This window comes from Taeniopygia guttata, chromosome 3 (assembly GCF_048771995.1).
Source record: "Taeniopygia guttata chromosome 3, bTaeGut7.mat, whole genome shotgun sequence".
NCBI lineage: Eukaryota > Metazoa > Chordata > Aves > Passeriformes > Estrildidae > Taeniopygia > Taeniopygia guttata.
In genome coordinates this window covers 91,114,970-91,131,366 of record NC_133027.1, presented here as the reverse complement: position 1 = coordinate 91,131,366, position 16,397 = coordinate 91,114,970, and the positions used below count along the sequence as shown (strand labels likewise).

The 16,397-nt window shown below is 40.7% G+C and overlaps 1 protein-coding gene across 4 annotated transcripts in view; it reads right to left on the bottom strand.

Moving 5' to 3' along the window:
* The window catches only part of PLCB1 (phospholipase C beta 1), a 340,329-nt gene that overhangs the window by 132,348 nt on the left and 191,584 nt on the right, over window positions 1-16,397 (bottom strand). For all 4 annotated transcript variants that reach the window (XM_002199189.7, XM_012572343.5, XM_012572342.5 and 1 more), the window contains exon 4: window positions 4,010-4,150. In XM_002199189.7, coding sequence (XP_002199225.2) covers window positions 4,010-4,150 — 141 coding nt within the window. The remainder of the gene's footprint in view (window positions 1-4,009; window positions 4,151-16,397) is intronic.

Genomic DNA, 16,397 nt, shown 5'->3' with positions numbered 1-16,397 from the left:
TATTATTAGGAAAAAGAAAATACACTGGCTTTTAACAGATCTTGATAGACTGTTTTCATCTTGCTGCTTCTGCTGGGCTTGAAGCTGAAATATTCTGTACAAAACAGAAGTAGGGCGCTTCAAGAGTATCCCACACCCCCAGCTCTTCCTTTTCTTTGTCCAAATGCTTGTTGACAGGAATGTAAGGGGAACTCACTTATTATGTTCCTGTCACACACAATATTTATATAAGCAGCCTTTCATTTGTTCCATTTTGTTCCTTTGCTGGCTTTTCCTGGCTCTCCAAAGCAACCCCATTGATCTTGCCAAACATTCTGAGGGCTACCTGCAGGCTGAGCCATTTCTAACCAGGTCATAAGCAACACTTGCTCATTGTCTCTCCCATTTTAGGGCCCAGCCACCCCAGAACCACAGCCAAAAGCCAAGATCAGAGAATCTGCCAAGGATCACATCACCTCTCCAGCTGCTGATCTGAACCCTTGGCAAGAGGGGGAATGACAGCATTAATGACAGAGCTTAAAAAATAGATGCTTGGAACTGACTTTGCTGGGCTCTCACCAAGCTGTGAGCCAAAGTGTGCCTTGCTGCTTCAGCTACCAAATGGCTCCATTTCCTTGGGTTTGCTGCATGGCAGAAAGCAGAGCCCATACTCCTACCCTGTGCCAGCAATTCCAGCAGGCAGCACTTGCAGGGAGCATTCCAAGGGATGGAAGGCTGCTCTGTGTGGAGAGCAAACAGCCAGCTGTGGGAAGGTTACAGTACAGCAGCCTCCAGACTGCCATGGGCACTACAGCCTCTGCACAGATGTGATACAAACGGAAAATAGAAATCTGGGCTTTTTGAAACAGGGCCGCAGCAGTGGCAACCAACCCAGCACCGATCCTTATGGGAGCGGAAAGACCTGGCATTCTGATCTTCAACTCCAAGCAAGCCACATCCATCATGATAAGAGAGAGCTTCCTGGACTTGATCCCCTTCTGGCTGTGTCCTGCAATGCCAGTTCATCTTCTGCCATTCCTGTGAACTTTGCTGACGAGTAATGCAGCTGTTCAGTGCTTTGGCAGGTACCACACGAGCAGCAGCTTGTTTGCAAATGTGCTGCTCATTGAAGTAATCTCTCTTCCTCTGCATGCATCAGGATACCATAAGACATTCAGTGCAACAGAAGAGATGAGACTTTTTTCATAAGAAAAGGCAGTACAGAGACTTGAAAACACTTCTTTCAAATCAGGCCTGACTACGTGTGAAGGCAGTGTTCCTTGCTCATTCCTTTTGGTGGGAGGTTAACAAAGCAAGCTGCTGAAATTCTACACTTTCAGAATTTTGTTTTTAAAAAAACCCATATCAAATGGATTTGAATTTCTTTTATTCTACTGATCAAGCTCTTATATACACTGGGGAAGCTGGAAAAATAAAGATGTGCGCTGGAAAGAATATTATAGCGTGACTTGTGAATCATCCTTGATGACATCATTTTACTTATGGAGGAATTCATCAGCTATTAGTGATGCATTTTACCCAAAGCTCATCAAACTGAGGAGACAGAGATTTCCTGGGGCTCTGAACAGGGGCCTGCATGGCCAGGATTGGCAGTACAGAAAGAAGAGAGCTGCCATGAGAGGCACCAAAGAGAGCAAGAGGAAAGAGGTGGGAACAATGAGATGTTCACTTCTGAATCTGCTGGATTTGGGAAGAGGGTGAACTGCTATAGGAACAGACAGAGGTTGTTGGGTTGGACTTAATATTTGGAGTGGAGACAGAGAAAAGGAGCATTTGCTCAAAACACGGTTTGAGAATAAACTCTGCTGCTTCTGCAGCAATCTGTGGATGCTCACAAATAAATCCTACCCCAGACAGGCTTTCTCAGATGAAAATAAGTGAGTGCTCTCTCAGTGCTGCTTCTCTTCCCCACCAGGACACACCTTCCTGCCTGCCCTTTAGACCAGTGGCTAATGAATTTCAAACTGCATTCTTTGATCAAACCAGGTGCCCTTCAGCTCATCACTGATGTGCTTTAAACATCAGTTACTTTCTCCTGGAGGAACTAACATAATCCAGCACACTGACATTTCTATTTACTGCACCTGAGGCAAGCTGAATAACCCAAGACTTGTATTTTCCTACTTTTCCCATAACTTAGCCAGTGGATGTGACAAGCAGAGTTTGTAGCAGAAAAGGCAGCCCTCTGCAAAGGCAAAAAAATCCTAAAATGGAATGACTGTAACTGCCTCATTAAGACCATTACAGTTTACCTTTCTCCTTAAGGGAGCTCTGGTTAGCACTTGCCACACAACATAAAGAACAAGGTATCACAAATGAAGGGTTAACTAAAAAAATACTCATGCACTGAAAATGAAAGGTGGGAGAGATTTCTATTGGCACTTGCTTTCCCTGGAACATCAGAAGGGTCAAAATTTGCAAGTGTGGCGCTGAAAACGTCTTGTACTGGCATTCCTCCCCAGAGGTCCCTGAAGAGATGACTTGTGCCTGATGTGCTTATTTATTACACTTTCTCTGAGTCACTGCATGGGGCTCAGAGACAATAAAGACCAAATCCTGTGTTCTGGTTCACATAAAGTTGGTAAACAGGTTAAAAAGGGAGGAATTTTTAGGTGCATTCAACAGTGATCAAAACTAGTATGAGTCAAACAATCAGGATATTTAACATGACCTCAAAGCACACATAAGTAATCTGTAATGCCTTAAAAGTTCCATTATCAAACAGAAAATAGCCCTAAAATACCCATTTCTGTGCTGTTTTAGCAAAAAGATTATGGCTCACTGACTGCTGGCTAGACAGGAAAGTGAAAAAGGACATAAGCTTCTGATTTGGGTAAGTTTCCCTGGTCCTTGATAAGGGACAGCAATTTCTGCTGGTAAAGCTTTAGCATACCTTTTCATTTGCCTTCATAAGCATAGCTCCTTTTCTTCTTCTGAAGAGTTATTCTAATTGCTTTCATTTCTGCAGTGTTAAGATTTCTCACCCTGTAGAGCTCTGCATTTTCAAGCCTAAGAACAGCATTTCCCTCTCAGCTCTTCATGGACCACCACAAACTCTTTCTGTCTCTATTCTTCTATGTCAAAGAAAAATTGGAAATCGTGTTTTTGCCAACTGGCTAAAGAAGATCAGCAGAAATGGGAATTTGGCAAGCAGAAATGTCCCCTCCTCGCTGAAGGCTTTCATCTTATGATCTTTCTGCACATGACCTAATCATCCTTGCTGCCTGTGAGGTGACAAAACAACTCCTTGCTGTCGTTAAATCCCAGCAGGCTGCAGAGAACCTCTTTTTGACACAATCTAGTGAAGTCCAGGATGTAAAAATGCTCTGTGGAAAGTGTTCTGTGCATGGATGTCTGGAGGCTGGGAGCAGAGCATGCCCACATGAGTGGAAGTGGAAAAAAGAGAAGCTTTCAGATGTCTGTTTGAAATAAATAAAGCAAAAGTTCCCAGTTCATTAAACAGAACTGAATTGTAGAGGAATTGGAAGAAGGAGGGGAAAACCCAAACCCAAATGTACTAAGTGTAGCTTAATGTTGTGAATTGGACAGAGGAAACTGATGGACCTGCATAGAAAAGAAATACTTTTCTAAGGCAATGATGTTGACTACAAGCCTTATCAAGGGCTCTCAGCAGGCAAAATGTGACGCTACTACTGAAATATTGATGTGTTTTTGGGGAGCCACAGTGTAACATCTCATTCTTGAGTTAAAATTTGTGTGTAACACTATTTTTACTGTGATTATTTGGGGTTTACAAGCAACGTTCTGAAAATGAGCACACTTACCACGGGCATAAATCTTGCTGAATAAACTCATTGGATAAAAAAAAACCCACAAAACAAAAAACAAATGCACATTTCTTCTTGGGAACTGAGTGGCTCATCTCTAGAACAGAACTGTGCTTCATCTCATAGCAACTCCCACTTTTAGCTCAGTTATCCACATCTTGAAACACTACTTCTAAAGCCTGAATTTCATACGACAGATCTTCATCTATCAAGTGTGTTACCTTTGCTATGTCATCTTGGAATGCCACCAGGTTCAAGTAGGATATATTGACCAGGTCTGGGCCATACACAACAGTGATCATCCGATTTTCCAGCCGACCTCCCGCATTCCCAGCATCCAGCAGCTCGCGCAGCTTCGGGTCCTGCAGGTGAAACAACGACCAAAGGATTAAAAACCTTTTGCAAATATATTGCACTAAAAGAGGTGCCAAAATTGCAAATACTTCCACTTTGAAAATTTGTGTCATTTTAAGTATTTTAAACATGTTGGCTTGTTGGTTCTGCTCTGGTTAATGACTCATTAAAATACTTAAAGTTATTAACCCAGACTAAAAAGGAAATAAATGCTGTAAATCCTCCAAAGCCTTTGAGCTCTACATTGGGCTGTACAGACTCAGAGCTGTCCAGCTGATGGTTGCACATTCCTATTTTCAGTTATATTGCTGCAGAAGTTAAGCAAACACAAACTGTCTTGCTTGTCAAAACAACACAATCTGTCCAAAGGCTACTGTCCTCAGCAGGGATTTTAATGGATTTTAGATAAAACTGATAATGAGAACTTAGTATTTCCTAAGGAATTAAGAAGACTTCTGAAATTAGCTTTCTTATACTCTCCAAAATAATAACGGAATTTCAGCATTGCCCTCCTCTTTCTTCTTCTTGTTTACCAGGTCATGTATTATTGAAATTATTCACTATATTCCCATTTAGATTTAGCTTTTAGCCTTTTTTCCTCCCCCTGTTTGTATCCAATACAGAATCATTGACTCATTTAGGTTTAAAAAGATTTTTAAGAGCATCCAACAGTTCCCCCTGCACTGCCAAAGTCACCACTAACCCACATCCCCAAAATGCCACATCCACACATCTGTTAAACCCCTCCAGGGATGGTGACTCAACCCCTTCCGTGGGCACCATGTTCCAGCCTCGACAGAGGAGTGACTACCTAACACTTCTGTGAAGGGTACATTCAAGCATTTTTATCAGCTATTAATAGCCTGAACCACAGCTTCACTGGCAATCTAAATGTGAGTAAAACCCTCAGGTTATTTGGTGATTCCCCTCATTTCTATTAGGCAGCACCATTTCCAAGAAATGCACTCAGTGTGTTCGAAATGAAGAAAACTGATCCCTGGCTTCATGGTGAAGTTTATAAAGACAGATGAAAAGCTGCCCTGCATGATTGGATTCAGCCCTTTGGAAAGGGCCTGTATAATGTGAAGGCTCAGCTTTCCTAGAAGGCAAGACTGCTCAGTCTCCTACAAAAACTAAAAAATGGCTAGCAAGTAGAATCCCTGTGGGATGGCAGATGCTATGTAGAGATCAAGTTATTTCAAAAGTGACATAATAAATGCACTGCACTTTATATTTCACTCTCCCATGAACCTTCTCTCCACACTGCCTGCATATGTTCAGTTTGTGGTACTCTTAATATTTAATAACTTTTTGAATAAGTATCTAAATTTCCACCAACTGATACCAATTAAATTTAATATAACAAGATTAATACTATAAAAAGGGCCATTTTTTCATGGATCTTGCAGGAAATCCTGTACCAACAAGACAACAATCTAAAGGGCATCTCCTGACTGGTATCATTCCTTCTTGGAAGAAATAGACCTGTGTGTGTGTGTTCACCAAACACTTCACCAGATTTAGGAAAACATTTTTGGAGCATGAGGTAGAAACTGAAAAGAAAGTACAAGGCTGTCTATCATAAGTGCTGAGCCTCTTTAAATACTGGGTATGATGCCAAGTGTTACAGGAGAACAGACAGAATAATCCTATTTAAGGGCTCTGTAAATTGTGAATATCATTGTGCTCTGAGACAAAAATGGTTTCGTGGGTAAACAAGTTAATCACAGCCTTTCACAGGAGAGAAAACCAGAAGGGGGATACAAAAATAGGAGATGTGTTTCAGAGATGAGGATTCGAAGGAGAAAGACAAAGAAATTGTATCATTTAGATCTGGGAGAAGTGCTAGAGAAATGCCCTGCAGTTGCTAAGTCAGTCATGGTGTATTACTAGATGGGTTCCTTTCTCTTTTATTTACAGGCTGGATGTTTCAAAGCTTTGTTTTATGTCTCTGGGAGATGAGAATCCATCTCCTTTTTACCCTCTGCCGTTCCAACCCCCGAATCAGACAGATAAATGCCTCTGCTCAAGGGCCTGTCTGGGAACAGCATCATTCTTCCTGGGCTCAGACAGAAGGGGATTGTCTATCTGCTTTCACTCCCGTCCACATCACTGCCACTCCTCCCTCCCTCTCCCTGGCTGAACCTCCTGCTCGCAGCTCCACTCTGGATGATGGACTGCCATAGTAGCAACAAAAGAAGAGGGAAGATAACCTTTTTCTTCCGTATTTACACCCAACCAAGGGATGTCTCAGTGATGAATCACACTCCAGTTGGACCAAGAGATGCATTAGCCACGCACCACAGAATAAAGAAACAAACATATTTGAAATAAGATGCTTTGACCAAGGAAATTAATCAAAAGAGAAGTTATCTGGCACTGGCTCGGTTTTCAGAAGTGCAAATAAATGGCAAATCAAGCAACGTGTGTGTGAATTTGGTTTTCCAAATCCAGGATTTTTTTTGCCAGGTTTTACAAGCAAGCAGTTAGACAGACCATCATCTTTGGGTTGCTGTGCTTGAATGGCTAAATTTTGAATTTTTCTGCTCTGTTTAAAGCTTGCCCAGTAAAGTTTGAAGCACACAGTCCATTACAGCAGTGCACTGTCCAGCCACCATCCAGCGGCTGTTAATAAAGGGAACACACCACGTCTCCTGGGCTGTCTCAGTGCAACCTGCTGTGGGCTCCACAGACCCCAAATACATATTTTAATAGCTGGGTTTTAGTATTTTTTTTTTATTTCTATTTTTAAGTTCAGTGCAAGAGAATAATTCTGATGCTAACATGACTCACACCTTGGTTGTATTTGCCCTTCAGGGGTGACAGATGCACTTGTCAGTGACAACCTTGCCCTTAGCCGATGATCTAGGTCATAATTAGTGCTTGGATCTGAAGTTCTCAGATACCAAATCCCACTGCCAGCTCCCACATTCCTCAGCTCCCTTGTTACCCTCTTTGCTGCAAACACTGCTAAGTAGATGAGCAGAATATCCTTTATCAACATCTTGAAGACTCTCAGCACTCCATGAATCAAAGCCCTTTTGAAAATGTCAGCAGGTTTTCCCATGGAGATGGCAGGAAAGCACATGGGGGAAGAAAAACCAAACCAAGCAGCAAGACCAAATTTAGCTTCTTTTATGTAAATTGGATTGATTTTGGTAATTCCATTTTAGGGAATAACACTGGAAAGCCTGATGCTGGTTGGGAGGAGTGTCGACAAGTGGACAGATTGGTTTTTGGTATAAGCTCTTTGCTAAACTGGAGATTAATTAGCAACATACTGAGCTCTTTTTTTGGACATTCAGAAGAATTATACCTATTTAATATTGATTACAGCAACTTTTGGAACACTTGAGCTGCTGAAGTTTGGGAACACACCCATGGGATGGCAAATAAACAGCAGCCATTGGCAATACCCACATAATTCATCCAAGTTGAGCTTTATTGTAGCTCAATATTTTAAGTCTTTGATATTTCCTTTTGCTTCTTCCAGTCAAAAGGCCCAGGGATCACCTTGGCTTTTCCCTTCCACTGGAGTCTGGTAGGAGCTTCAGCTCAAGGACTGGAGGTGCCTGAACACTGCCCCAGAAATAGGTCAGGAAAATTAGTGTTTGGATGGGACAGTACTGCTCAAATTCCCAGAGGGAGATGGAATTTGTGAGCAGGCAAATATAGAGGAGGTGATAAGGGTAGTGTTGGCAGCACAAAGAGCTTTAGAATCTATCAAAAATCAAATTAGTCATGTCAAATTGAGGCTAAGGCTGGTCAGAGGATTATCTGCTCATTGGAAAAAATCTTCCCTATTTGGTTGTGTTGTCTTGGGAAACTTATCAAAGAAAATATACCTTAAATCAATGGGAAATATAGACAGAATAGAGAAAAAAAGTAACCAGAAACATAAAATCAATCAATAAATAAAAGCTTATGGAAGTCCTACCACTTCCATGAAGAAATGCAAAATAATGACTTTTTGTTAGAAACCAGGGTCCTGTAGACAGATGGATAAAAATAGATTTCAATCAGACTTCCCTAACTTTCTCCTGCTGTATTTCCTTTTCACTGGAAATCATAAAAATAACATGAACTTAGAGACACACCTCAGCCACATTACAATGCCTGCTTGCCACTGTGATTGCTGTCATTAAAATGTAGGTCTCAACCCTGAAATCCCAATTAGTGTGTGCTCTGCACAGCACAGCAAATGGCATAACATCTTTTATTAGTATCACCAGCTCTTTAAACTGTGTTTTTCTTCTGAAAACCTGCAACACACCATCTGCCTGTGGAAACGTTCCGGTTCTTTCATACACAGTTATAAAAGGCTGCCACGAGGTTCTGTGGCACTCAAATGCTGATTTCAACACACCAGGGAGCAGCAGGTCAGCCCCCTCTGCTTACTGATGCTTCCCAAAGCTGCAGCGGTGCCTCAGGTTTTAGCTTTTATATTTTTCAGATTCTGCGCAGCTTTAGTCTGTACATATTAGGTCTGAGCTTCATATTAGGGGACGGTGAGCTCTCTTCACGGAGCAGGGAGACAAAACAATTCCTTCTCTAGCTGGGGACCAAGGACAAATGATCCAGATCTCAGGCCCAAGAGCATAAACAACATGGGCTGAAGAGAGAAAAACAAGCAGGATGGGACTTCATGGGCTGGAGCTGTAATTGGACAATTAGCTCCAATATGCAAATGGAGCAGAACTTATAAAAGTGAGAGACCCTGTGACCAGGCGTACATTTTGGTTTCACCTAGGGTGCAGTCCTGGCTGAGCTCTTGTACTGCTCAAGGTGGATCCATTGAGGATATCCTTTTAATAAATCCCTACTTTATTCTTTAACTCTGTCCAGCCTCTGTTCTAGGGCAGCCTTCCCAAGGCATCGGCTGCACCGTCTCAGAGAGCAGCTTCTGATCCCTTTCAAAAGGAAATAAATCTGCCCAGTGCGAAAGGTTTTCCTGGGTTTGATGGCTACAGATAATGTGATGGCCAAGCCAGGTGATTATCAAAAGAATCAGAATTTCTTGGGTTGCTGGAAACGGTGTGCAACTAAATATTGGGAATTTTTGGTGAAGACATTAATTTACAATGCAAAAACCCCTCAAAACTATTTTACAGAGCTATAGGGTACTTCAGAATTCCCTACACTGTAACTATCACAGTCTACATTACTACATGTAACTATCGTGGTCCCAAATAATTATATTTATGTCCTGATAACTTCAGGAGAGACTTGAAACAAAAATGGCACAGATTTTCTTCTTAGTTTTCTGCTCATCAGAGTGAGATTTCCAAGCATTCAAAAGTGCATTTATATTTTTCTAGCTCAATATGTATCCCAGAAGAGCGAATACAGGGGAGGAAAGAAGCTAGCTACATATGCAAAGAGTTTTCCAGGAAACACTGGAGTTTGAGGTTTAAATTAAACAAAGGACCTTGCTAAATTAGGACTTTATATTGTGACTCTTTTGAAGGCAGAACTCCCACAGATTTTCTACAAATAGAACAACGTCTTGTCTTCAAGAATTCCTTATCATAGAGTGTTTATCAACAAAAATGTATATACATGCATATATATAGATAGCATGAGTATCTCATATATTTGACCCAGATTTCAAAATAGCAGCTCTTAACACTTTAAGCACCAGGTAAGTTGCTGGTTTAGAGGCAGTAAAATAGGAAATAATAAGTGACTCCTAAAATCAGACAATTTACCCTGTGGCTAGCTGAAGACTTCAGTTGCCAAGCCCCAGTTTTGCTGCAGTGACCCAACCAAACTCCTCAGTGCAAGCTGTCCAGCACAGAACAACTAAAGGTAGGAATTGCTTTTTAAGGCTCTCAAAATTACTTTGTACCACCTGTGGCACCTGAAGCACACAGCTCTGCTCTGCCAGGCGTCTCAGGTCCATGATGATACCTAAAAGAGTTGCTTCTTATCTTTGCGCATGCACCAGCCTGACCCTCAGAAACAAAATGTCCTTTTTAACCAGCTGAAATTCACTGCTAACAATCCCCACACAGATTTCACAGCTGGTTCAAATATCCTTTGTGTCACACATCACTAAGAGCTTCCCACCAAGTGCATCAACAGACTCATCCTTCAAAGAAATCTTCCTTCCCCACTTTGTTGAGAGCAAAGTCAAAACTCTCAAGTTTATCTTCCAGCAATCCTCTCACTGATTTAGAAGAATGTCCGTGGGAATCACATCTGCAAATCTTAGTGACAGAATTTGGTCTGTCTGTCTCAATGACAGTCATGTGAAATGAATAGATTCCAATTACGACATCAAAGATATTCAAAACAGTGCTCTCCAAATTCTCTTTCATGACACAGTATACACAGGAATTTTGATAGCTAAATGGATTTATTTGTATCAAGTTATCCTTACCAAAACTGTTGTCCTTAAACCAGAAATCTATTTAGCCTGATAAACACCGCAGTATGGTTTTAATACAAATAATGTCTTCACACATTTCACAAAAGAGTATCAGATCAAGATATAACCAAAATATTTGCAAATAAATTTCTCCTCCTTCCTAAGGTTTCAGAATGGATTCCAAATTTGGCATGATATCACCATAGCTACCTATGCACAGAAACAGAGCCAGGATCTTCTTTAAACACCCAAGTCATCCAGACATCATTTCTGTGCAAACCAAGTCAGTGTGCACAAAACAAGAGGAAGTTTCTTAAAAAATAATCTCAGTCATCTAAACTGGTCTCAATTTGATCACCTGCTGAGTTAATACAGTGGAATATTTCTGACATATGACACAGCATGAGGTAAAAGGAGTCAGAAATGCTTTAGTCAGTCTCTAGGGAAGGAGATCCAAGGCATCCACTGACTCCTGCAGATCTGGTACATGCATCAATCCTAAACACCCCAGATGCAACTAAAATCCCAGGGCTTCTTCAGATATTCCCAGAATATCTGTTCTTCCCACAGATATTATCAGGGAGGACATGGTGCCATAAATCCCACCTCAACCTGTCAATGCTGATTAACCTTCTCTGTGAAACACCTGGTCCAGAACAATGGTTGTTTTTCCTAAAATTGCTTGATCCAATTCCATGCTTGAAGTAAGAACATCAGTACATCGAGTTTACCAGGACCAGACTATGAAAAGAGTGAAGATTCTTCTTTTTCTGTGATGTACAGCTCTTAAGCAAGAGAGAGTGTGTGCCAGCTTAATACATATTTTTCTTTGGCAAAGGAGTAAGAGGGAAGCCAATCTCTGCCTGTACAAATGAACTTTGGAAAAGAGAGGACTGTGTTAAATAGTCACAGACATTTCCAAATACCATTCTGTGAGCTCTGAAAACGCTCAGAGGATGAACGCTCAGGATGAAGTCATGCTGACTTTCTACAACACCTATGTTGCAAGATACAGGTTATTTAAAAGCAGCAAACGTGATAAATCAGTATTTTTATAACACTTAGGGACATCCCCCCAGAAAATCAGCCACTCCTATGTCAGCCACCACATCAGGAGGACAGAATGCATCCTTTGGAAGCTCACAGGCCACACCAAGCTGGAAGGAACACTGATGTGCTGGACAGCCAGGCTGACAGGTCTCTTTTCACCTACAATTTTCAATGACGCCATGATTTCTGTACCAGATCTGCTGCAAAAGTTTACTGGGGACAACACTACCAATTCACTGATGGTAGTTCAGTGCTAACTTTGGTGAAGGTACTACTGAGAGTACAAAATTAGATTGATTTCTCGGGGAGAGGGAGACAGATGCCCACATGATACCTATGCCATACAAAGTGAAACCAGGATTTTATCTGAAGTACAAAGAGAATTAATTGCACATGCTGAGAAAAAGCCCAGGGAGAAAACCAGGGCCACCTCATTCCTCTTCTCCTGACCTTTCTCACAGTTCCAGTGATCCAAATCCAGTTTTCCTGGGTCTTTCATGACAGAACAGAACATGCTCTTCTGACAGAACATTAAGCAAATATTCAGCCTGGATTTTATTTTCGTTTTCCATCCTAATGCTCATATTTCTCAAGATGTTTTTTTCTAGGCTCATGGTATTTGAGTTTTAAATTGTTTGCAAGATTGTATGTTCTATCAAAAAACAAGTGTCAGTATAAACCATCTAAGTAAAATCAGAACAAATGTGGTGTTTTTCAGTGCTTTTGGATGTGATTGTGATTACCATGAAAAAACTTTAAATATCACAGTGTCAATCTTAATTTATATCGATGTCAACTCTAAAAAGGTGAAATACCGAGCAGGTACAACCATTCACAACCTTACTCTAGGTGTTTTCTAACTCACAAACATTTTCTACCAGTTTTTATCAGCTGCAGATGGCTCATTATTTTAAAGATGACCTTTAAACACACACGTCTCTTTCCTGCTTTTCCTTCCTCAAAATTCCACAAGCTCTTCTTCAAATTAATTTTAAAGGAAGAGATGAACAGACAGTGGCAAAAAGAAACTCATCTAATTTTCATGTCACTTTGATGAACACATTTTCTTTGGTCTGTAACAGACTATTGAAAAACCTATAAAAAGTCTTTAAATGAAATGATTTCTACAGCAACTTGCACAGCACCTAAGGGCAGGAATAGCTGGAACAGCAGCTTAATTTTCACTTATCTATAATCTCACATGCATTGTTCTTCCAATTTGGAATTGCTATGTAGAGTTATTTTAATAGTGTTACTTCAGAGGGTGAAGTACAATCAGCTCTTCATTTATCTGAATCTGTAAAAATCTGAGCTGCTTGAAATGAGTTGAATGACAGACATAGTGGGAATCCCACCACACTGCTCTGAAGTGCTCCACCAGGGCTGCAGGACAATCACTGGCATTTTAATGCATTAATTAGTTTTTTAGCTGGTGGAAATGTGTACATCCAGACAGTCTGAAATGCTGTCTGCACCAACTACCCACCCCACACAAACAGAACAGATGAAACCCAGAAAGCCAGAATTGAAAACATCTGACTAACGAGCTGCTTATTATTGCAACATTTCAGACACACTCATCAGCAGAGGAAAAAAACATTCAAAAAAAACAACACCCAAAAAAAAACCCACCCCCCCCCAAAAAAAAAACAAAACCAAAAAACAAAACAAAACAATCCAAGAAAAGAGTGTGTGTGCTGTGCCAGCAATATTTTGTTCACTCTTACCTGTCTGAGAGACACTTTTGGTGTCAGTTTTTTCAATTACAAAGTCACATGAGATGGTTAATGCTAAAGGTTTCAATTTACCTGATTTTAATTATTGTAAACACTCACTGCTCCCATTACCTTAAAGTATTTAATTCTAGGAAACTGATTTGCAGCACAGGAAATAATAAATAAACCATTTCAATGATGATGCAACAGAAGTGGAAATTGTTTCCTTCTCGGGCTGTAACGAATACTCAGCTCCTGCAATCAGCTTGTCAGCTCAGAACAGGCTCTTAATGGCACATCTAATTAATTATTGATGGCTAATGATGAGTTGTCCTGCACTGTCATGTGTCATAAAACATTCCCTGCACCTTAGAGAAGAAGCAGAAATACATGTAGACACTTGACACCTACAAATTGATGCCAAATTAGCCCACACAGATGAATTTATCCCCTGTCAATCTTGATGGAGCTGTCCTAGTACATTTTAACTTTTAAAATAAGTATCTAACAGAAAGAAAAAAAAAAAAAAACAACTAGAAATAGGTTCCTTGTTTAGAAGAAAACATGACTACTGAAGGTAAAAAAAAAGAAGCAACATCTACAAGGAGCATGAGTAAGAACCACAAATATGTTTTGCTGGCTGAGGAGAGACAACAGTAAATAAATGCAGAAACTGGATTTAGGTGGTTTAATGACCGATTAATTTCACCACCTGTGAAAGTACAGGAAACATGTTCAGTCACTGCTAGGAAAAGGACATCCAAACATGGATGTCTCTGGCAAGCAGCTGCAGAGAGGAATTCTTCAAGGGATGCCATGGACATTATTTTAAGGCATTGGTTCTGTACTCCACAGTTTTGAGAACTAATTGGGGAAAGGAATATAGAAAAGGGTGGCTGGATCAATTTTAAATCAAGATTGAAGAACACAACACATCAACTCAGAGAACAGTGTCACAAATCACATATTTGTGAGCAGCCAAACAATGTGAGAATACCAAGACATGGAAGAGGAAAAAATCAGTGCAAGCAGAAAGTGATGGAAATGGTGCCAAAAAATATAGATGCAAACTTTTGAGTGAGCAGTTTTGGGCATCTGAATTATTCACATGTGTTCTAGAACCAAAATTCCCTCATAAATCCATGTTGCTGCCTGTACATCTGCAGATACAGAGCATTAAGACAACTGCATCAAACTTGGTCCTTCAAACTTCTCTAATTCCATCCATTTTCCTCATGGTTCATAGAAAAATCAACAGGGAGAGCAGCAGCTGCTGCTCTTTAAGAAGCAGACAGCTCTTACTGAACACCTCTGCATCTCTGATATCCATGGCTGGCTCTTTTCCACAGCAGAAATAATTAAACTTTGGGGAAGCACAAGGGGACAAAGAATATTTTTTACCCTAGAACCTCACATGACCCTTTACTAAGTACCAACACCAGATGATGCACTGAAATCAAGAGATAATGGCAATTCTGCCATAATGCACAAATCCAGCAGCTCTCCTCAATTCAAAGAGGTTCACCTGGACTTATAGGAGTTGAGAAAGGGTAAAAAATTGGCAGAGGAAGTTCAACCCTGACTAATTGTTTTTAAAGCTCCTTATACAAATCATGGCAGCTTGCAAAGAATTCAGCTTCTTACATTCAGAGGGTGGATCAGCACTTCTCTTCCTAATTTCACTTGCTAAGTGCCAGACAGACTCCCAGTTATCCAAGAATTTAATGAACTAAATCCAGCCATTTAAGGCTGTTTCATCTAGATAAGAAGCTTTCCAACTTCCAACTTTCCAAGGATAAAACAGCCTTAAAGGCAATGGAAATAAACCCCACTTTGATGTGTATAAAGTACCCAAGCAGTTAATTTTCAATGATATAAATAACATTTTAGCTGGGACATGTCAAGTAAATAGGCTGGAGAGGAGAAAGGAGTCCAGAAAAGAGCAGAGAAGGCTGGAAAAGTCCTGCACAAACTCCAGGCCACACTTTGTGCTCCCCCCTTTGCTGAACTTCCCAAGGATCCCCAGTGGAGCACTTGACTGAGCAAAACTATGAACTCCAGGGTTTGACCAAAATATTTCTGAAAGGTTACAAAGTCCAATGCTTTTTGAAAAGGGAATTAAAAATATTTTGTGCACATAAGATCATGGCACTGAGAGTACACTTCCTCCAGTTGGATCCCTTCCAATACATCCTTAGGAAAACAAATAGTTATAATGGAGTGAATTTGGAAAGGGATATTCTGCAAATATGAGAATATTCTAAATGTAACTTCCCCAAAATAACAATTTGACACTGGGTTTTAAATAAAGATGCATTAATACCTTGCTGTTCTGAGTTATTTTTTCCCCCTGTCCTTTAACAGGAAATAAGGAGAAAAACAAAACCTGGACATATCTGGTGATAAGCGAGGTGAAAAATCCTGAATTTCAGTGCCTTCATTTCCCCACTCTGTAAGCTGACCTTTTCTCTCTTTTCTCTCTAAAATCTACTGAATTTCATTTTTCTTATATTCTGATCAACCGCTCTTGCCTCACTAAGAGTGTTAACACAGCACAAGTATTTTTTTCCAATTTGAATGATTTTTTAATGTAGAATAAATGTATGCTTTATACTTACACATCTGAATAAGCTCTGAAGTGATGAAGCACAAAACCTCATTGCATTCACATGAGCAGAGTTAAGACCTCCCCTTCCTTGCCTGACTGTGTCCCTGAGATGCTGCTTTGAAAAGCCATCAGAGCCATCCCCACCCTGACTTACAGCAGGAGGAGACCTTGCAACAGAAAATGGCATGGTGCCCTTCAGGCATTTATACCTGCTAGAATTGAAAAGCACAAGATGCACCTGGGTAATAATTCTGCCAGCCGGGCAAGTGCTTCCCTCTAGCCACTTCAGAGGCTCCCTCACCCTGCAAGGAGTTTGGGTATGCTGCAGTTCCACCAAGCAGCTGGAGGGGTGCTGTCAGGCCACCTACACATCTCTATTTATTTATTTCTTTATTCCAGCCCCCTCCAGAGCAGCCTCTCCTACCAGCACTGTTGCTGTAGAATTTTTCCTCTAGATTTCCATGTACAATGTCTCCCATGACCCAGAGGTGATGAGAAGCAACGTGCCTTGG